The sequence below is a fragment of the Salmo salar genome, chromosome 06 (assembly GCF_965601325.2).
Source record: "Salmo salar chromosome 06, fSalSal1, whole genome shotgun sequence".
NCBI classification, from domain to species: Eukaryota; Metazoa; Chordata; class Actinopteri; order Salmoniformes; family Salmonidae; genus Salmo; species Salmo salar.
Genome location: NC_138296.1, coordinates 10,531,140 through 10,552,423, shown reverse-complemented (window position 1 = coordinate 10,552,423; position 21,284 = coordinate 10,531,140). Strand labels below are relative to the sequence as shown.

General features: G+C 42.2%; 2 protein-coding genes across 3 annotated transcripts; both read left to right on the top strand.

Moving 5' to 3' along the window:
* The first annotated feature begins 5,736 nt into the window (after positions 1 to 5,736).
* Positions 5,737 to 9,466, top strand: LOC106601838 (GTPase IMAP family member 9). The gene is made up of 4 exons (XM_014194239.3): positions 5,737 to 6,004; positions 6,301 to 6,332; positions 7,446 to 7,496; positions 7,630 to 9,466. Exons 2-4 carry the CDS (start codon positions 6,317 to 6,319, stop codon positions 8,616 to 8,618), a joined length of 1,056 nt encoding a protein of 351 aa, XP_014049714.1. The 5' UTR covers positions 5,737 to 6,004; positions 6,301 to 6,316; the 3' UTR covers positions 8,619 to 9,466.
* A 1,410-nt stretch (positions 9,467 to 10,876) lies between these two features.
* On the top strand, positions 10,877 to 20,419 carry btr02 (bloodthirsty-related gene family, member 2). 2 transcript variants are annotated; one of them, XM_045719702.2, is made up of 10 exons: positions 10,877 to 11,216; positions 14,375 to 14,508; positions 14,809 to 14,959; positions 15,165 to 15,248; positions 16,253 to 16,372; positions 16,849 to 16,989; positions 17,633 to 17,780; positions 18,010 to 18,036; positions 18,608 to 18,767; positions 19,930 to 20,419. In XM_045719702.2, the coding sequence occupies exons 2-10, from the start codon at positions 14,378 to 14,380 to the stop codon at positions 20,312 to 20,314; spliced, it is 1,347 nt and encodes a 448-aa protein (XP_045575658.1). In that variant the 5' UTR covers positions 10,877 to 11,216; positions 14,375 to 14,377; the 3' UTR covers positions 20,315 to 20,419. The 2 variants fall into 2 exon arrangements, with proteins under 2 accessions (XP_045575658.1, XP_045575657.1); XM_045719701.2 differs by having other exon boundaries at positions 10,879 to 11,216; positions 18,605 to 18,767.
* Positions 20,420 to 21,284: the final 865 nt, after the last annotated feature.

Below are 21,284 nucleotides of genomic sequence, written 5' to 3'. Positions count from 1 at the left end.
ACCAAATGAGCAGTTATTGCCTTTTGCTTGGAAGGGCAGCATATATTGAGCATTCTTTTTGTAGCAAGTATTTTACTGTATATAATAGCTTCAATTGAAATGAACAGATCGATGTGTCAATTGTTGTTTAAAATGTCTGTTCATAGAGTCGTTCAAAAACCTATTCCCAATGTACTTGAATTTTTTATAGTATTGCTGTCAAACACGTTTGACTTTCCTGCTAGAGCCATGATTAAATATATAAACTGCAATATCACTACATAATAAATCAGCAACTCTTCCCATAAATGGATAGGTGTTTCCCTTTCCACAGTTTCAAGATTCTATCTATTTTGCTAAGTTTTCAATCAAAGTTAATAGTTGCAAGATCTCTGAACTATTCCGGGATATGTACATCAAGCACATGGACTTCACCATCTGCCTATTTAATCGGGAGACCTCGTCAAATCAAATCAAATGTTATTGGTCACATGCACGTGTTCAACAGATGTTATTGCGGGTGTAGCGAAATACTTGTGATGACAATTTAAAGTTTGTATCTTTTAGAGACTATATCCATAATATAGTATACTCATCAGAGTTGGGTTTTAGAGAAACTGGAGACATTATCCAGGTCCTCAATGAGTCCCTTCAAGGTTGAAGATTGAGGAATCAAGAGAAATCTTGAATCACCGGCATACATTGATACTTTTGTCTCTAATGCCTTAATTTTTGGTGGCTGCTGAATGTTATGCATTAGACCTTAGCTGTTATGCATTAGACCTTAATGTTATCATTAGACCTTAATGTTATCATTAGACCTTAATGTTATGCATGTAGACCTTAATGTTATCATTAGACCTTAATGTTATCATTAGACCTTAATGTTATCATTAGACCTTAATGTTATCATTAGACCTTAATGTTATGCATGTAGACCTTAGCTGTTATGCATTAGACCTTAATGTTATCATTAGACCTTAGATGTTATGCATTAGACCGCTTAGATGTTATTATTAGACCTTACTGTTATCATTAGACCTTAATGTTATCATTAGACCTTAATGTTATCATTAGACCTTACTGTTATCATTAGACCTTAATGTTATCATTAGACCTTAATGTTATCATTAGACCTTAATGTTATTAGACAGTTCTACTACAGTGTTGTTGATCCATCCTCAGTTTCCTCCTATCACAGCCATTAAACTCTGTAACTGTTTTAAAGTCATCATTGACCTCAAGGTGAAATCCTTGAGCGGTTTCCTTTCTCCTCCGGCAACTGAGTTGGGAAGGACGCCTGTATCTTTGTAGTGACTGGGTGTATTGATACACCATCCAAAGTGTAATTAATAACTTCACCATGCTCAAAGGGAAATTTTGTCTTTTTTTTTTTTACCCATCTACCAATAGGTGCCCTTCTTTGCGAGGCTTTGGAAAACCTCCCTGGTCTTTGTGGTTGAATCTCTGAAATTCACTGCTCGACTTAAGGACCTTATAGATAATTGTATGTGTTGTGTACAGAGATGATGTAGTCATCCAAAAAGCATATTAACCACTATTACGGCACACAGTGACTTATACAACTTATTATGTGAATTGTTAAGCAAATATTTACTGCTGAACTTATTTAGGCTTGCCATAACAAAGGGTTTGAATAATTATTGACTCAAGACATTTCAGCTTTTCAATTTTGTATTAATTTGTGAAAATCTGGAAAAACATAATTCCACTCTGACATTATGGGGTATTGTGTATAGGCCAGCGACACAACATCTCAACTGAATCCATTCTAAATTCAGACTGTAACACAACAACATGTAGAAACATTCAAGGGGTGTAAATACTTTCTGAAGGCACTGTATTTGGACAAGTTGGCTTTGCGATTCACACAGGTACGTTTATGTCATACCAATAGATGTCACACCAAGTCGTAGGTAGCTACAACAATGTCATACCAAACAATGCATACAATCCGTCAAAAATGTACATATTTAGGAGTATTTTTGTAAGATGCGAAACTGTAAGATCCCTATGGGTTTCTGTTATGGATCTCCATTCAAATCCTAATAAACTGCCTGACCATTTGTTGTACTATATTTATTGTGTTGAAGCACAGATCTGATCTTCCACATACTAAACTATACAGTCTCACAGACAGGTCAACCAGGAAAGACAATCTATCACAGACGTTGGAGTCTGTCTCTCCTGGTTGACCTGTCTGTGAGACTGACTCCCTAGCAACGAAGGAGTCTGTCTCTCCTGGTTGACCTGTCTGTGAGACTGACTCCCTAGCAACGAAGGAGTCTGTCTCTCCTGGTTGACCTGTCTGTGAGACTGACTCCCTAGTAACGTTGGTGATAAGAGATAGTCTCATATATTAACTTTGAAATTGTCTGTCATGGGTTCTGCCCAATGATGTGTAAAAACATAACTGGTTCTGCCACACGGTGTGCACAGTTATTTCTGCCTGTAATATTACTATGTTTTATTTAACTAGGCAAGTCAGTTAAGAACAAATTATTATTTACAATGACGGCCTACCCTGGACGACGCTGGGCCAATTGTACGCCGCCCTATGAGACTCCCAATCACAGCCGGATGTGATACTGCCTGGATTCAAACCAGGGACTGTAATGATGCCTCCTGCACTGAGATGCAGTGCCTTAGACCGCTGGGCCACTCTGGGGCCCTGAAGGAGTAAACAAGGTGTCAAACGTTTGGTGAGTTACCTTTTGCTTGAGTGTAGATTGAACCCAGGGGCGGAAATCCCGGGGGGTACGGGGGGGACACGACCCCCCCATCCTGGGAAAAATATGATTTGTCCTCCCCAATATATCACTGAAACATAACCTCTTACATCTAGACGTTCCGCTAGCGGAACACCTGCTCCAATATCCAATGATAGGCATGGCGCGAATTACAAATTCCTCAAAAATACAAAAACTTCAATTTTTCAAACATATGACTATTTCACAGCATTTTAAAGACAAGACTCTCCTTTATCTAACCACACTGTCCGATTTCAAAAAGGCTTTACAGCGAACATTAGATTATGTCAGCAGAGTACCCAGCCAGAAATAATCAGACACCCATTTTTCAAGCTAGCATATAATGTCACAAAAAACAAAACCACAGCTAAATGCAGCACTAACCTTTGATGATCTTCATCAGATGACACACCTAGGACATTATGTTATACAATACATGCATGTTTTGTTCAATCAAGTTCATATTTATATCAAAAAACAGCTTTTTACATTAGCATGTGACGTTCAGAACTAGCATACCCCCCGCAAACCTCCGGTGAATTTACTAAATTACTCACGATAAACGTTCACAAAAAACATAACAATTATTTTAAGAATTATAGATACAGAACTCCTTTGTGCAATCGAGGTGTCCGATTTTAAAATAGCTTTTCGGTGAAAGCACATTTTGCAATATTCTGAGTAGATAGCCCAGCCATCACGGCTAGCTATTTAGACACCCACCAAGTTTAGCCCTGACCAAACTCCGATTTACTATTACAAAAGTTTGATTACCTTTGGTGTTCTTCGTCAGAATGCACTCCCAGGACTGCTACTTCAATAACAAATGTTGGTTTGGTTCAAAATAATCCATTGTTATATCCAAATAGCGGCATTTTGTTTGTGCGTTCAAGACACTATCCGAAGTGTAAATAAGGGTCACGAGCATGGCGCATTTTGTGACAAAATATTCCATTACCGTACTTCGAAGCATGTCAACCGCTGTTTAAAATCAATTTTTATGCCATTTTTCTCGTAAAAAAGCGATAATATTCCAACCGGGAATCTGCGTTTAAGTAAAAAGACGAAAGAAAATAAAGCATGGGGTCGACTCGGGCACGAGCCTGAGTCTCACAGTACTGTGACCAGCCACTATCCAAACGCGCTACTTTTTTCAGCCAGAGCCTGTAAAGCCACGATTCAGCTTTTTGCCGCCTTCTGAGAGCCCATGGGAGCCGTAGGAAGTGTCACGTAACAGCAGAGATCCCCTGTAATGGATAGAGATAATCAAGAAGGGCAAGAAATTGTCAGACAGGGCACTTTCTGCATGGAATCTTCTCAGGTTTTGGCCTGCCAAATGAGTTCTGTTATACTCACAGACACCATTCAAACAGTTTTCGAAACTTTGGAGTGTTTTCTATCCAAAGCTAATAATTATATGCATATTCTAGTTTCTGGGCAGGAGTAATAATCAGATTAAATCGGGTACGTTTTTTATCCGGCCGTGAAAATACTGCCCCCTAGCCATAACAGGTTAACTATGTCATTTAAATAATATTAATAATACGCAATGAAAGCAATTGTGCTGATTATAGACACTTAATAGCGCATTTTTAAGTTTCAAAAGATTGCGACCCCCCCGCCCTTTGCCTCACAATGGTTTGATCCACTGCCAGTTCCTTAGTTTGCACGTAACTGCCGTGAGGTTAATCCAGTCAATCGCGCACACACACACTAGCTGAATATGCAGAGCTAGCGCGCAAATATTAACTATTAAGCTAGCTTGTACCTATTCCATTTGTGGCGTCGTCAAAGATGGAATCTTTGCTATCGTCAATGTATTCCAAGATCAGCACGCAGATGATGTAAGTTAGTGCTTCAAAGTCCCTGTGATAAGGTTAGCGATAAACTGATGTCCAAACTGAACAGAACTACACTCTTCTACCATTGTCTTAAATATATTTTATGGTCTCGTTGCAAAAGCTAAATTGTCGCAAGGGAACTTTTATTTATTTTATTTCACCTTTATTTAACCCGGATAGCAAAGATTATAGCAAACACCACTGAAACTGAATTGGTGCTCGCTAGCTTTGCAAATTCAGCTATTGTTGGAAGCCAGCCAATATGAAACAAACTATTAAAATTACAAAAGGTTGCAGCATATGTTGTGTAAATGGTGAACTCATACAGCTGTCAACTCTTGTCATTTTAATCCGTTTCACATTTGCTAGCTACCTTTTAGATCGAAGCCCAAATAGAATGATTGAAGATGATAGAAGCCCATCTCCTACTGTAAATAACCTACACACTGTGTGTGTGTGTAGCCAGCCAGCCAGCCAGGTAGAAAAATGGCAGAAAAATAAAAGACGGACATCAGAGTATTTTTCAATACACCAAAACGCATAGTAAGAACCCTAGTAGCCTAATATCTCAAAGACTAGTTGATAAAATGTTCATAAGAAAGAAATGAAATTCTAATGGAAATGTTTCACAATGATGTCATTAGGCAGAGCAGGCAACAGATGGCACACAGACAGCAGAGTTGGGGACAGATATGCAGGGACAGACTGGCAGAGACAGGGATTCTCAGGTAAGTTTGTTGAGTCTTTGTTTGGCAACATTATGAAAGGTTCTCAATTTTTTGGACTTGTAAAATAGGAACATAATTGTAAAATGCCATGGATACCCCCCACTCTCAACTTAAACTGGTGACTGAACTAAGATTTGTTAAAGGCAATGGTATTGCTGTTGTGATTAGTTGTGTAGTTTTGGGTACCGGTAGTTAGGAGTACGGCAAACACCTTATTTCTTTGGTTCCTCAATATACATTTACCATATTACAATGTAGGCTATGTGTTACAGCACTACTTTTGGTGTCCCCCTCAGGAATTGCTCTTGAGAAAATTTAATGTAATTGTCCCCTCCAAACTTGATATCAGATTTTCGCACCTGATTGAACCAATGGAATGGTCTGAAATTAGTAAAGTATGCATATCCGGGGCACCGGATGCTTTGCTCTAGCCATGGATATCACTTTCGATTTGACTCTAAATTCTAAAGTAAACATTCTAGCCTACAGTTCAAACAGATTTGATCAGATTTGTATATTCCTATATCTTCTAATTTAAATTCTATCGTGAACTGGATTATTATGCAACGATAAACGATATAGTTTGTTATTTTAGCATGTGTGAATAAATAAAGTTTCGGAGCGCTCGACCGAACGACATCGTCGACAGAAATTAAGACATTGAATTCTCCAGTCGGCAAATTCCGTAAGTAATGGACGTACATGATTCCTGCGGTAAAACAGTTCTTTATATTGGTTGAATATTCCTGTCCGCTTTATTATAATTATCCTATGTACAGTATATTGTTATACGTCATGTTTTCCTTCTGTGAAGTACTTGTGATTGTTTCGGTGTACAGTAACTGTACAAAGCAGTTACTTCGTGCGCTTATAGGCCTGTACCCAGCCTTTTGAGAAATGCAAATATAAGTTCTGACCACACCAATTATCAGGCTACTAATTTCCTCCACATTAACCATATACACACTGTTGTTTTAATAGGTTAAGCTGCACAATTATGGCATCCAATGAGAGTGAGTATCATTTCTTATTTTATACATTGTTGGATCCCATTGTGCACAGACGTCAATTCAACGCCTAATCCAGCTTGGTTCAATGTCATTTAATTGAAATAACGTGGGAAACAACGTTGATTCAACCAGTGTGTGCCCAGTGGGATATTGCAATTGTTATTGCTGAGTAGGCCTGTATGTAGTATACAGGTATTATAGTATACTGTATTATAGTCATAAACGTCGTAATGATCGGACCAAACTGCAGCGGGTATGTGAAACATCTTGATTTATTAAAGAAATGAACACTGAACAAAAGCACGCCGAACACCAGTCCTGTAAGGTACTAAGACTATACATGGAACAACCACCCACAAACACAAGAGAACATAAACCCACTTAAATATGGCCTCCAATTAGAAGCAACGACAACCAGCTGCTTCTAATTGGAGGTCATTCCCAAAACTAACATAGAAATAGCCAAACTAGAAAACCCACATAGAAATAGAAAACATAGAACACAAACCAAAAACCCCGAAACACACTAAACAAACACACCCCTGCCACGTCCTGACCAAACTACAATAACAAATAACCCCTTTTACTGGTCAGGACGTGACAATTATAGTGTGTTGTGTTTGTGTACGCTAACTTCTCAAAATTAATTTCCATGTAAATAACAATAAAGTATATTTAAGCAATAAGACCAGAGGGTGTAATATACTACAGCTAAGGGCTGTTCTTCTGCACGACACAACACGGAGTACCTGGACACAGCCCTAGCAGTGGTATATTGGCCATATACCACAAACCTCCGAGGTGCCTTATTGCTATTATAAACTGGTTACCAACGTAATTAGAGCAGTAAAAATAAATGTTTTGTCATACCCGTGGTACACGCCCTGATATACCACGGCTGTCAGCCAATCAGCATTAAGGGCTCGAACCAACCAGTTTATAATATACTTTATATTATACTGTATTATAGTGTGTTGTGTTCGTGTATTTGTATGCTGACTTCTCTAAATGAATTTTCCATGGAAATGGACAGTAAAGTATATTGTATGGTATGTCAGGAAGGGATATGGGTTTACAGTATATTTAGTAGGCCTATAACTTAACATGTTTTCATAGGTTCTAAACCGAAAAGGAGGAGGAAGAGCAGCATGGACGAGCCTCCTTATTGTGAGTTCTATAGATTTTAGTTGTGTATTCATCTGTATATAAATAAATACTTGTGATGGCCAAGAGAATGGTGCATGCTGGTCTAATTGTGTACTTTTGTTGACTGTTGGTTTTGTGTGTGTTTGTTTGTCAGTGTCAGGCGATGCAGAGTTTAGAGTCCTTCTCTTTGGGAGAAGTGGCCGAAGTCAATTTTCTCTGGCAAACTCCATTCTGCGGACAGATGTGTTCAATGATGAGCTCTGCAACATTACAGAGAGTCAGAGACACAGGAGTGAGGCGTTTGAGAGGAAACTAGCTGTGGTCAACACTCCAAACCTCTCTGAGTATGAGGCATCCCAGAAAGAGCTGAAACGGGTGTTCAAGATGTCTGTGTGTATGTCCTCTCCTGGTCCCTACGTCGTTCTCTTTGCATTCGACCTGAACAACATCTCACCAAGTGCCGTAAGCATCCTGGAACTCGTCACAAAGCATTTTGGGGACAGCATCTTGAACCACATGATGGTTGTGGTGTGCCATGAAGAGGAGAAGGAGGATTCAGCTCTTGAGGAGAAAGTCAAGACTAACAGAGACTTCAGGGAGCTCATTGAGAAGTGTGGCCAAAGGTATCACCTCTTCAATGAGAGGAAGGCCCGGAGAGATGAGAAGGTTTCCAGACAGCTCCTGGAGAAGATGGACGACATGGTGAGGGATAACGGATGCAGATTCTACTCCAATCACCAATACCAGGAAGCAGAGGAGAGAATCCAGAAAGAGGAGCGTTTCATGATGAAAGGGAGAGAGAAAGAGATGCTGACAAAGAGGAAGGAGCTGGAGAGCAGGTACACAGGTGAAGGTCTTGAGGAGGAGCTGCTGCAGTTTGAGACAAGGATAAGAGTAGAGAACCGAGAGAAGGCTGAGAGGAAGATCTCAGAGGTACTGGGATTTACTCTAACAGCAGTTGACTATGCTGCTGCAGTAGGTAAAGGGGCAGCTCTAGGGGCTTTATGTGGAGCGGTCATGGGGTTTGAGGGTATGGCGGTGGGAGCCGCTGTAGGTGCCGTTGTCGGGGGTGTCATAGGAGGTGCTGCCAGTGCGGCATGGGGTTACGTCACAAACGCTGCTGCACAAATGAATAGACGTTGAGACGATGGTGCCTACATCGATGATGCATTGCACAGTTTAACAGGTTGTGTCATATTGATGCCGTTCCTGCACAGTTTAACACCACTGTCAGATTTGTAGAGGTTTGAGGCCAATCAGTTCAGTAATGAAACTTATTTGTCATTGAGAAAATATTCAGAGATGTATGTTTTGTAGATAACAGACGCTGTTGATTTTTGGCTGCTGATCTGGTGATGCTACTAGTAGGTTATTTTACCCAGATGTAACGATCATCTGAAAGAGGGGACCAAGATGCAGCGTGGTGAGTGTTCATATTGAATTTTAATAATACAAAACACTTGAACATAAGACACAAACGAACGCCAACAGTTCTGTCAGTGCAAACCACACAACAGAAACAACTACCCACAAAACCCCAAAGGAAAACAGGCTGCCTAAGTATGATTCCTAATCAGAGACAACGATAGACAGCTGCCTCTGATCAGGAACCCTACTCGGCCCAAAACAAAGAAATACAAAAACATAGAAAAAGGAACATAGAACGCCCACCCAATGTAACACCCTGGCCTAACCAAAATAAAGAACAAAAACCCCTCTCTATGGCCAGGGCGTTACACCAGATTCATTGTTGAAATACGTAATCATGAATAAAGGGAGATCCTTTAACGATGGAATATTTAAACACATTCTAAATGTACTGTTGTTTTTGCTGTCTTTGGAATTCCCAATACATCTGTGTACATTTAAATAGGTAAAATGTAAATATACATTCTACATCCATTTATGAAGAACATAGTTATTTGTAATTTTAAATTACTGCTGTACGTGTCTCTATTTTGCCTAATAAATTCCCTGATTTTGAAAACAAATCCCTGTTTTGTTTCCCTGTGTTATTTGTATTGTGTTAAAGCACATATCTGATCTTCCATTGCATACTGTACTGAAACAGTCTCACAGACCGTTCAATCAGGAGAGACCAGTCTTTCTCCCTAGGTTCACTTGCTCTTTCAGCTTCAACACTTCCATCTCAAAAACATTTCACTTAACCTTTCCACCAGCCGTCCCTCCAGCACTCTTTAACGGCTACACAGCTAAACTCCTACACTGCTGCACTAATCCACTCTAGCAGGGCTCTGGTGTCCAGCCTTCCACGATGACTACTGGATCTCTGGCTGCAGAACCTACTGATACTGTACTGTACAATATCTCTCTCATCTATCTCTGTCTCTGTGTCCGTCTGTGTCTGTTTGTGGCAGTTGAGGCTGGGGACGAGGCTAGCCACCACATAGCCTCATCCACAGTCTCAACTGATACAGTACAGAGAGACAGCGCTGGCTAGTGGACGAGACTAGCTACTACAGGGTGTTAGTGAACCTTCAGGGAGGCTCAGCGTTAGCAAGCCACTCTAACACCCTGGACCAGAGCTACTGCTGGGCCTGGTGCTGCTGTTTGACAGCTCTAACACCCTGGACCAGAGCTACTGCAGGGCCTGGTGCTGCTGTTTGACAGCTCTAACACCCTGGACCAGAGCTACTGCTGGGCCTGGTGCTGCTGTTTGACAGCTCTAACACCCTGGACCAGAGCTACTGCAGGGCCTGGTGCTGCTGTTTGACAGCTCTAACACCCTGGACCAGAGCTACTGCTGGGCCTGGTGCTGCTGTTTGACAGCTCTAACACCCTGGACCAGAGCTACTGCAGGGACTGGTGCTGCTGTTTGACAGCTCTAACACCCTGGACCAGAGCTACTGCTGGGCCTGGTGCTGCTGTTTGACAGCTCTAACACCCTGGACCAGAGCTACTGCAGGGCCTGGTGCTGCTGTTTGACAGCTCTAACACCCTGGACCAGAGCTACTGCAGGGCCTGGTGCTGCTGTTTGACAGCTCTAACACCCTGGACCAGAGCTACTGCAGGGCCTGGTGCTGCTGTTTGACAGCTCTAACATCCTGGACCAGAGCTACTGCAGGGCCTGGTGCTGCTGTTTGACAGCTCTAACAGGGTGGGGCCTTACCTAAGACTGCCCCTTCTCCCCAAGTGTGCATTTGTTTACTTCACTTTACATATTTGAAATTAATATAGGAAATATGGAAACTTCCTCTAGCCTATAGTCCATGGCTCCACCAATCAAATGCTTTTACATTTGTGGGGAGTAGTGAAGTGCACACTTCAGGAAGAAGGAGAGATAATTGGGACGTAGCCAATGTGTAAGGTTACAGCCTCCTCCCAAAGCAAACGCCTGATTGACTGACAACAGCTGAACACACCTGGATTAAACCCCACCCACAGCACCTTTCTAGGAACTCACACCTGTCTCCTGGCCTCTGAATACAGGAAGAGAGACAGACTGACTAGCTACCGAAGCTCTGAGCACCTGGCCTCTGAATACAGGAAGAGAGACAGACTGACTAGCTACCGAAGCTCTGAGCACCTGGCCTCTGAATACAGGAAGAGAGACAGACTGACTAGCTACCGAAGCTCTGAGCACCTGGCCTCTGAATACAGGAAGAGAGACAGACTGACTAGCTACCGAAGCTCTGAGCACCTGGCCTCTGAATACAGGAAGAGAGACAGACTGACTAGCGGCAGAAGCTCTGAGCACCTGGCCAGCAACAAGTGGGACAGGTAGGTTTAACTTGTTAATAGTGGCTTTTCTTAACTCAACAACATTCTGAACATAGGTTGTAAATATTGAACACAGCCTGGGAACACTAAAGCTTATTCTAATCTATCCTCCTTGTCAGGATGTCGGCTCTCTGTTCAGAACAGTATGTGAAACGTCCATTTTTTTTTTTTACATGTTTACGACTGAACAGGTCAGGACGTCACTCTTCTCAGTTGAGGAAGTCACAACTTTATAGGTACTACGCTGTTTGTTTTCAACAGGTAAAAGAGAGAAAATACAATACCGCTTTGAGGTAAAACAAACGGTTATGATTCTAGGGAGAATAATATCTTGAAGAGCTCATGCAGGTATTGAGTGTTGTGTTGGTTCCTTGATTATGTAACAGAATATTTGGTGTTACCTGTTCTACTGCATACCAAGGAATTTTACGCTCTCTTGTCTCTCAAACACACAGACAGACAGACAGACAGACAGACATAGACTGACACACTTTTCATTGAATGACACAGATGATCACATAACTGACTTGGCTCTGAGACACACGCAGAAACATTAGGTGAGTTCAGGTGAATCTGTGACCCTGAAAGAGTTCCAGTAGTGAAATATCCAAACGTGAGCATTCCGCTGCTTGACAAAGAAACATGTTTGACCGTGGAGTTGATAATAACAATCTCCACATCCTGTCTTTCGTCCAATCAGATCGGATGAGCTGGAACGTGACTCTGCTCGCTGCAGTGATGTCAAGGACGTCACTGTGTTGGGAGTCTGTTGGCTGCGCCAAGTATCGATGGCATCCTCCAACCAATACTGCAAAAAAAGCACCCTATTCCCTTTTATAGTGCACTACCTTTGACCCAGGGCCCCATAGGGAATAGGGTGCCATTTAGGACGCACACTATATTTAAGACAAAATATGTTCCCTCTAGTCAGCGTTAACATCTTCACTTCAGTGGCCCTCCGCTGTCCCTGGGTTTCAGATGAGTTTTATAAACCTGTGTCCTCCTTCAGTTTGTTATTTATCAGCAAATGGGGAAAGATGAATTCAATGAATCAGTCTTTGTTATTTCACCTTGGAAAGTACAATTGTATTATATTCCCTGCTGAGAGAAAACGGTCACGAACACTGCCTTCGGAAAGTATTCAGACCCCTTGACTTTTTCCACATTTTGTTAAGTTACAGCCTTATTCTAAAATGGATGAAATAAATAAAAATCCTCAGCAATTTACACACAATGCCCCATAATGACAAAGCAAAAAACTTTTTTTTGGGGGGGGGGCGGGCAAATTTAAAAAATCCTATAAACAGAAATACCCTTTGCTATGAGACTTAAAATTGAGCTCAGGTGCATCCTGTTTCCATTGATCATCCTTGAGATGTTTCTACAACTTGATTGGAGTCCACCTGTGGTAAATTCAATTGATTGGACATGATTTGGTAAGGTACACACCTGTCTATATAAGGTCCCACAGTTGACAGTGTATGTCAGAGCAAAAATCAAGCCATGAGGTCAAAGGAATTGTCCGTAGAGCTCAGAGACAGGATTGTGTTGAGGCACAGATCTGGTGAAGGGTACCAAAACATTTCTGCAGGTCCCCAAGAACACAGTGGCCTCCATCATTCTTAAATGGAAGAAGTTTGGAACCACCAAGACTCTTCCTAGAGCTGGCCGCTCGGCCAAACTGAGCAATCGGGGTAGAAGGGCCTTGGTCAGGGAGGTGATCAAGAACCCGATGGTCACTCTGACAGACCTCCAGAGTTCCTCTGTGAAGATGGGTGAACCTTCCAGAAGGACAACCATCTCTGCAACACTCCACAAATCAGGCCTTTCTGGCCAGATGGAAACCACTCCTCAGTAAAAGACGCATGACAGCCCGCTTGGAGTTTGCCAAAAGGCACCTAAAGACTCTCAGACCATGAGAAACAAGATTCTCTGGTCTGATGAAACCAAGATTGAACTCTTTGGCCTGAATGCCAAATTTCACGTCTGGAGGAAACCTGGCACCATCCCTACGGTGAAGCATGGTGGTGGCAGTATCATGCTGTGGGGATGTTTTTCATCGGCAGGGACTGGGAGACTAGTCAGGATCGAGGGAAAGATGAACGGAGCAAAGTACAGAGAGAAAAATGATGAAAACCTGCTCCAGAGTGCTCAGGGCCTCAGACTGGGGAGACGGTTCACCTTCCAACAGGACAACCACCCTAAGCACACAGCCAAGACAACGCAGGAGTGGATTCGTGAGCTTGAGGATCTGCAGAGAAGAATGGGATAAACTCCCCAAATACAGGTGTGCAAAGTTTGTAGCGTCATACCCAAGAAGACTCAAGGCTGTAATCGCTGGGGTCTGAATACCAATATTACTACTGGCTACCAAGTTTTTTTATTTTTCATAAATTTGCAAAAAATGTCTAAACCTGTTTTGCTTTGCTTTTCATTATTTAATCAATTTTAGAATAAGGCTGTAATCTAACAAAATGTGGAAAAAGTCAAGGGGTCTGAATACTTTACGAAGGCAGTGTAACCCAACTTTTTCACTTTGACTAGTTGATTAAGTTTAACCTTGAAGCGAGTGAATACTGTGGCTTTTTACGCATGCTCTTCTTCCATTGGAAACAATAACTTGTAAACAAATAACTTGTAAAAGAAAAACTGTACCCTTGAACTCTGTCTGGCCTATCAAATGGAAGTATTACATGACAAGAACATGAAGGTATTTAGAGAGACTTGACATTACATTTCATCTATATATTGATATATAATGGGGCACAACTTTGGTTTTTAGAAGTGGGGGGACGACAATGATTAAACTGGTGGGGACATAATATCTATTTTCAAACAGTCTCCACGACCGTTTGGAGGCGTCCGCATGGTCCTAAAGCATACCGTTGCCTCGTTTAGTATCAAATTACAATGGTAATGGGGGGAGATAAATGTCCCCCCCTCGTCCCCAGTGAAAGTTGCTTCCCTGTTAATGAGAGACGGTACACTACAAGTATCTGATACTACAAAGTGTTTAATGCTCAATCTCGTAATATATTGAACTTGGACCTTTTTAGAAAAGGGGGAATTGTAAATGGTGGAGAGATGGATTAGAGGGACAGCGAGAAAAGAAGGGTATAGAAAGGATGAATTTATTGATTTCTATGGCGTCCTTCCAGGGCATGGCATCTACCATCTCTACCATCAGCCTCGTCTCCGAGAGGCACTTCCTGTGCCCGCTGTGTAAGGACATCTTCAGCAGTCCCGTGACTACTCCGTGTGGCCACAGTTTCTGTCAGGCCTGCCTGTGTGGGTACGTCCCCTCTTTATCTTACGATTAGAAGAAATGGAGGTCGGAGGTGTCTGATATCATTTGTTGAACTTTATTGAAAGCATTGCAGAGGATCCGTACGTTGTTGTTCACTAGCTCTGTAGCTCAAATAGTGCATGAGGCGAACATGGAATGGAGTGCTGAGTGTATTAGTTATCAGCATAATGAAAACATGGACTGGAGTGCTGAGTATATTAGTTATCAGCATAATGAAAACATGGAATGGAGTGCTGAGTGTATTAGTTATCAGCATAATGAAAACATGGACTGGGCTCATTACAGGTACTGGACCCGGCACCGTTCAGACTACTGTCCCCTCTGCAAGAGGTTGTTCCATTCCAGGCCAGACCTTAGTGTCAACCGCATCCTGGCTGACGTCTGTGACAACTACAGGAAGACACGGCCTGAGAGCCCTGAGGAGAGCCACGACACGGTATTCTAGTGACCTTAGTACAACATCTTGTGACATTAAGAGGTTCAAGACGCTACGGTGTACCTGTAAAAGATACCTCGATGTCATGATACCTTGGTGTAATCCTCTAGATGTCATGATACCTTGGTGTAATCCTCTTGGTGTCATGATACCTTGGTGTAATCCTCTTGATGTCATGATACCTTGGTGTAATCTTTTTCTGCAGCCACAGGTTGTAGACATTGACCAGATGATCCAGGAGAGACTGAAGAAAGTTGATAGACTCAGACACTCTCTGCAGCTCCTCAAAGTGAGTCCCGATCCCAAATTGGCCCCTAGCCCCTACACCAGGGCTCTCCAAGCCTGTTCCTGGAGAGCTACCTTCCTGTAGGTTTTCGATCCAACTCCAGTTATGACTAACCTTGTTCAGTTTATCAACCAGCTAATTATTAGAAACAGGGGCGCTAGATTAGGGTTGTAGTGAAAACCTAGGATGGTAGCTCTACAGGTACAGGGTTAGAGAGGTCCTACAGGGTGGTAGATCTCCAGGTACAGGGTTAGAGAGGTCCTACAGGATGGTAGATCTCCAGGTACAGGGTTAGAGAGGTCCTACAGGGTGGTATCTCTCCAGGTACAGGGTTGGAGAGGTCCTACAGGGTGGTAGATCTCCAGGTACAGGGTTGGAGAGGTCCTACAGGGTGGTAGATCTCCAGGTACAGGGTTAGAGAGGTCCTACAGGGTGGTAGATCTCCAGGTACAGGGTTAGAGAGGTCCTACAGGGTGGTAGCTCTACAGGTACAGGGTTAGAGAGGTCCTACAGGGTGGTAGATCTCCAGGTACAGGGTTAGAGAGGTCCTACAGGGTGGTAGATCTCCAGGTACAAGGTTAGAGAGGTCCTACAGGGTGGTAGATCTCCAGGTACAGGGTTAGAGAGGTCCTACAGGATGGTAGCTGTCCAGGTACAGGGTTAGAGAGGCCTACAGGGTGGTAGATCTCCAGGTACAGGGTTAGAGAGGTCCTACAGGATGGTAGATCTCCAGGTACAGGGTTAGAGAGGTCCTACAAGATGGTAGCTCTCCAGGTACAGGGTAAGAGAGGTCCTACACTCTATGCCCTTGTGTAGATCTAGATGAGTTAGACAAATCCACCACCCTTACCACATACATGTTTTGTCCAATCACACCTTATCATCTTAAAGTGATGTGAGATACAGACATGTTTTTTATCCAATCAGAACTTATGTCTGAGATATCGACAGTCTCTTGTCCAATTAGAACTCGTGTCTGGGATATTGACAGTCTCTTTTCCAATCAGAACTCGTGTGTGAGGGAGGTGCGTGAGAGCCAGAAGGTGTTCTCTGGCCTCGTCAGTTCCATGGAGAAGAGCCACAAGGCCGTGGTGACAGCCATTGAGGAGAGACAGGGGGAGGAGGAGGTCTGTAATGTACAGTAATACTCTGATTTATTTATGAACTTATAAACTTGGAATAAAAATAATAACGGATTGGATTTATTTAGCACCTTTCTCGTAAATGAGGTACACAAAGCGCTTTACATGGTAAGGGGAAAACTCATCTCATCCACCACCTTAGTTTAGTTTCGTTTATTAATTTGACCATTTCAAAAAACAAGCACACATAAAACTTAAAAGCCATACATGCACATGAATAAAATCATTGAGGATAACACACAATAAAGTCTGGACTTATTTCCATTGTGGTCCTCCTGACACAAGATGGCTAGACAAGATCAAACACAGTATGGCATTGAAATAATAAAACAAAAACATCTATCTCATCATTCCAGTTACATCATAGGGGTCATAGGGGTTATGGGGGTCATAGGGGTTATGACAGAATACACTGTGATTATCAATATACCAAATGTAACAATGTTTATGTGTTTCTTTAGAGGATTGTTGAGAAGCTGGTGAAGGAGCTGGAACAGGAGATTCAACAGCTGAGGAATGGAGACACTGACCTGGGGCCTTGTCATTCTCAGCAGAGCCATGATGAGCTCTGTGGTGGTGGTGGTCAGAAGAGTGTTGCAGTGGTAAGCATGGAGTAGGGTGAAGTCGCCCCTAGACGCTCGTCTTGGGTCAGTTTAGCATTTTCTCCACTAATGGTTAAGGTTTAGATTGAGGGAAAGGAAGCTGATCCTAGATCTGTGCCTAGGGGAAACTTCACCCCAGAGCGATAAGCATATACTTAAGCAATAAGGCCCGAGGAGGTGTGGCATATACCCAATATACCAGAACCAAGGGCTGTTCCTATGCACGTCGCAAAGCAGAGTACAGCCTGGATACACACCTTAAAACTGGTTACCAACGTAATTAGAACAGTAAAAATAAATGTTTTTTCATACCCGTGGTATACCACGGCATTCAGCCAATCAGCATTCAGGGCTCGAACCACCCAGTTTATAATGTCTGATATACCTCGGCTTTCAGCCAATCAGAATCCAGGACCCAAACTACCCGGTTTATAATGTAGATTAGGACACAGTGGGTCTACATGTGTACCTTTGCTTCATCATGTCTCAATTTCCAAAAACAGTTTGTAAAACACAGTTTCTTAACAGTTTCTATCATGACCACAGAAGAAAAGGCTTGAACCCTGAAATTAGTCCCCCAACCATCTATAATAATCTTAAAATATAACATTGTTTGTTTGTTTGTCCTCTATGAACGTTGCAGAGCACCACTTCCACCACGGGCTACTCTGAGAGGAGGGACTGGTCCAAGGTTTCCGTGGAGACAGACCCCTGTATGGGCGTGACCAGGAGAGCAGTGTCAGACCTGATGGACATGGTTAAGGGAGAGCTCCGTAGACTCTCTAAAGCTGGTGAGTATTATACTACGGATACTATCTTTCATATCGTACTGGATCCACCTCTTACAGTTCTACATCCACCCTCAAAACATTTGTAGCCTACATGTTTTGTGTTGATTAGACATCTGTCAGCATCTGATAAATGGTTACAGTATTATTCTACTGCATATCTTTAGGGTGAGTGAAATGTCAGATCTGTTTGTCTGGGAAGGATTCTTACTGGAACTGTTATCTTTTGCAGAGCTGAAGAAAATACAGAAATACACAGGTATGTCTCCACCTGCCGAAGAGTTAGATACGCCATAATATCTCTTTTTTTGTTGTTCTTAAAGGCCCATGCAGTCAAAATGCAGTTTGTATGTGTTTTATATCATATTGTACAACAGCTGATGAAACTAACACTGTAAAAGTGTGGGAAAGTGTTATTTCCTTATAGTTGGTGGTTGAAAATACAATCTACACAGGACCTTCTAATCAGCAGGTTTGCGTGGGCGGGAGTTTAGGCTTTCCATGATGACATCACAATGTGGTAAATTGGTTAATAGACTAATAACAAAGAGAGTTCCAAACCACTCTGCCAATAACAGCTAGTCTTCAGTTTTCCACTCCACCCTCAGACCACTCCCAGACAGTCCTAGCAAAAATCTTGCTTGAGAAATACTTTTCATATTTTTGCCCATTTTAATGGAAATCTATTAGAGTAAGGTACTTAATATATAATTTGATATTGATATAAGAAAGGCAGCATTGGGCCTTTAATAAAGTACTTGTTTAACCAAGGTGAGTTTTCTGTTGCAATGGCACTTATATGTTTCTCTCTCCTTCCTCTACCCTAGTAGACATCTCCCTGAGTCCCAAGACGGCCCACGCCTTCCTCTCGGTCTCAGACGACCGGAAACAGGTGCGACACACAGACAAACACCAGGAGGTCCCAGACAACCCCAAGAGGTTTGACCGCGTGGCCAACGTCCTGGGAAGAGAATCCTTCAGCAGCGGCAGGTACTGTAATGTCCCTCTTTATACTGTTTGCCTATATAATAGCATTCTATATCTATATTATCATGAAGATCTATGATCATATATCTATGGTTCTAAGAACGGATGTCAGGCCGTCTGATATAGTTTGTTTGTTTAACTTTACTGAAACTATTGCGGTGATACATACTTAAGTAGAAGTTAGGATTCACTCCTGGCTCTTTACCTTAACTAGTGCTGTAGTAAAACATGGACTGGACTTCAATACTGTTCATCAGTTATAATGATGAAAACATGGACTGGACTTGAATACAAAGTTAATCAGTTGTATTGATGACAACTAGGACTGGACTTGAATACAAAGTTCATCAGTTATAATCTTGAAAACTTGGACTGGACTTGAATACAAAGTTCATCAGTTGTAATGACGAAAACATGGACTCCATTCCATTCAACCTGGACTAATGCTGACTCCATTCCTGGTACTACTGGACTAATGCTGACTCCATTCCAGGTACTACTGGACTAATGTTGACTCCATTCCAGGTACTACTGGACTAATGTTGACTCCATTCCAGGTACTACTGGACTAATGCTGACTCCATTCCAGGTACTACTGGACTAATGTTGACTCCATTCCTGATACTACTGGACTAATGTTGACTCCATTCCTGATACTACTGGACTAATGTTGACTCCATTCCAGATACTACTGGACTAATGTTGACTTCATTCCAGGTACTACTGGACTAATGTTGACTCCATTCCAGGTACTACTGGACTAATGTTGACTCCATTCCAGATACTACTGGACTAATGTTGACTCCATTCCAGATACTACTGGACTAATGTTGACTCCATTCCAGGTACTACTGGACTAATGCTGACTCCATTCCAGGTACTACTGGACTAATGCTGACTCCATTCCAGGTACTACTGGACTAATGCTGACTCCATTCCAGGTACTACTGGACTAATGTTGACTCCATTCCAGGTACTACTGGACTAATGCTGACTCCATTTCAGGTACTACTGGACTAATGCTGACTCCATTCCAGGTACTACTGGACTAATGTTGACTCCATTCCAGGTACTACTGGATTAATGTTGACTCCATTCTAGGTACTATTGGACTAATGTTGACTCCATTCTAGGTACTATTGGACTAATGTTGACTCCATTCCAGGTACTACTGGGAGGTGGAGGTGGGAGAGAAGATAGAGTGGAACCTGGGCGTGGCCAGACAGTCCATCAACAGGAAAGGGAAGTTTACAGTCAGCCCAGCCAATGGCTTCTGGACACTGAGCCTAAAGAGCGGGGGTCAATACGTAGCTAACACCTCCCCCGCTGTCACCCCCGTGGGCCTGGAGCAGAAGCCCAGGAAGGTGGGGGTGTTTCTGGACTACGTGGAGGGCCGAGTGTCCTTCTACTGCACGGAGAATGGGGTTCACATCCATACGTTTACAGATAGCTTCACTGATAGACTACATCCGCTCTTTAGTCCTGGGAGGCAACATGGAGGCAGGAATATCGCTCCTCTGATTATTAGTACTAGCTTCTGTAGCATCTGAGCCCCCTGACTTAACCCCACACCTGGAATAGTAATTTAATAATGTCATTATGTAACCTAATGTAGAATAAAGCTCACTCAGTCGTCTCTCACGTCTGCATTTTAAGTTGGATAAACTACCTTCCTTCCTAATATTGAGTAAATGCAGTGTCTGTGTTATCAGGGAATGAGCTGGGTAATCAATAGTAATGCTATAATTTATTTGAATTATAATTTATGACAGTATATATGAACCCTCAAATATATATTTTTTACAGTGTTGAATTTTTTTTTCTGTGCATTATTAAAATATCTGTAAATTATTCACATACATTCTAGTTCTAGAATGACTAATGTGAGTAATTTCATAAACCATGCCGCAGGCCCTAACTATTTGTTTGATAACAAGCAACCTTGACCATTCATGTATCAACCTTGTCTAGTCATGCTACCTAGCTGGCTAACATCTGGCTAACATCTGGCTAACATCTGGCTAACAGCTGGCTAACTTGCCCAGTATGGTTTCAGATGGAAATATGGACTCCTGGATAGATACTCCAGGTGATGTGCTTGAAAGGTAGGATTGATCATCTCTTTTTCTGGTTCCCCTATGACTGTCTGGTGCTCCTAACTTCTTAAAGGTCCAATGCAGACATTTTATTTAAATGTCAAATCATTTCTGGGTATCAATGAAGTGCCTTACTGTGATTGTTTTCAATTGAAATGGTCAAAAAGAAACCAAAATGAGCTTCTTAAAAAAATAGCAAATTCTCAAACAAGAATGTAGCTAGGACTGTCTGGGAGTGGTCTGAGTAGGGGAGGGGGAACTGAAAATGAGCTGTTATTGGCTGAGAGGTTTGGAACTCTCTTTCTTATTGGTCTACTACCAATTTATGACCTGGTGATGTCACCAGGCAGGCCAAAACTCCATCCCACCAAAACAGGCTTTAATTTCAGGTGGCCTTTTTAAACAGCTCTTACACTACAAGGGC

What these genes read in the sequence shown, in the direction of transcription:
- btr02 (XM_045719701.2), top strand. Translation starts at nt 14,378, where the DNA reads ATGGCATCTACCATCTCTACCATCAGCCTCGTCTCCGAGAGGCACTTC. An exon ending in CCGTAGACTCTCTAAAGCTG is followed by an intron (nt 17,781 to 18,009) that starts GTGAGTATTATA and finishes TATCTTTTGCAG; the next exon opens with AGCTGAAGAAAATACAGAAA. An exon ending in GAAAATACAGAAATACACAG is followed by an intron (nt 18,037 to 18,604) that starts GTATGTCTCCAC and finishes CCTCTACCCTAG; the next exon opens with TAGACATCTCCCTGAGTCCC.
- LOC106601838 (XM_014194239.3), top strand. An exon ending in CATGGACGAGCCTCCTTATT is followed by an intron (nt 7,497 to 7,629) that starts GTGAGTTCTATA and finishes TTTGTTTGTCAG; the next exon opens with TGTCAGGCGATGCAGAGTTT.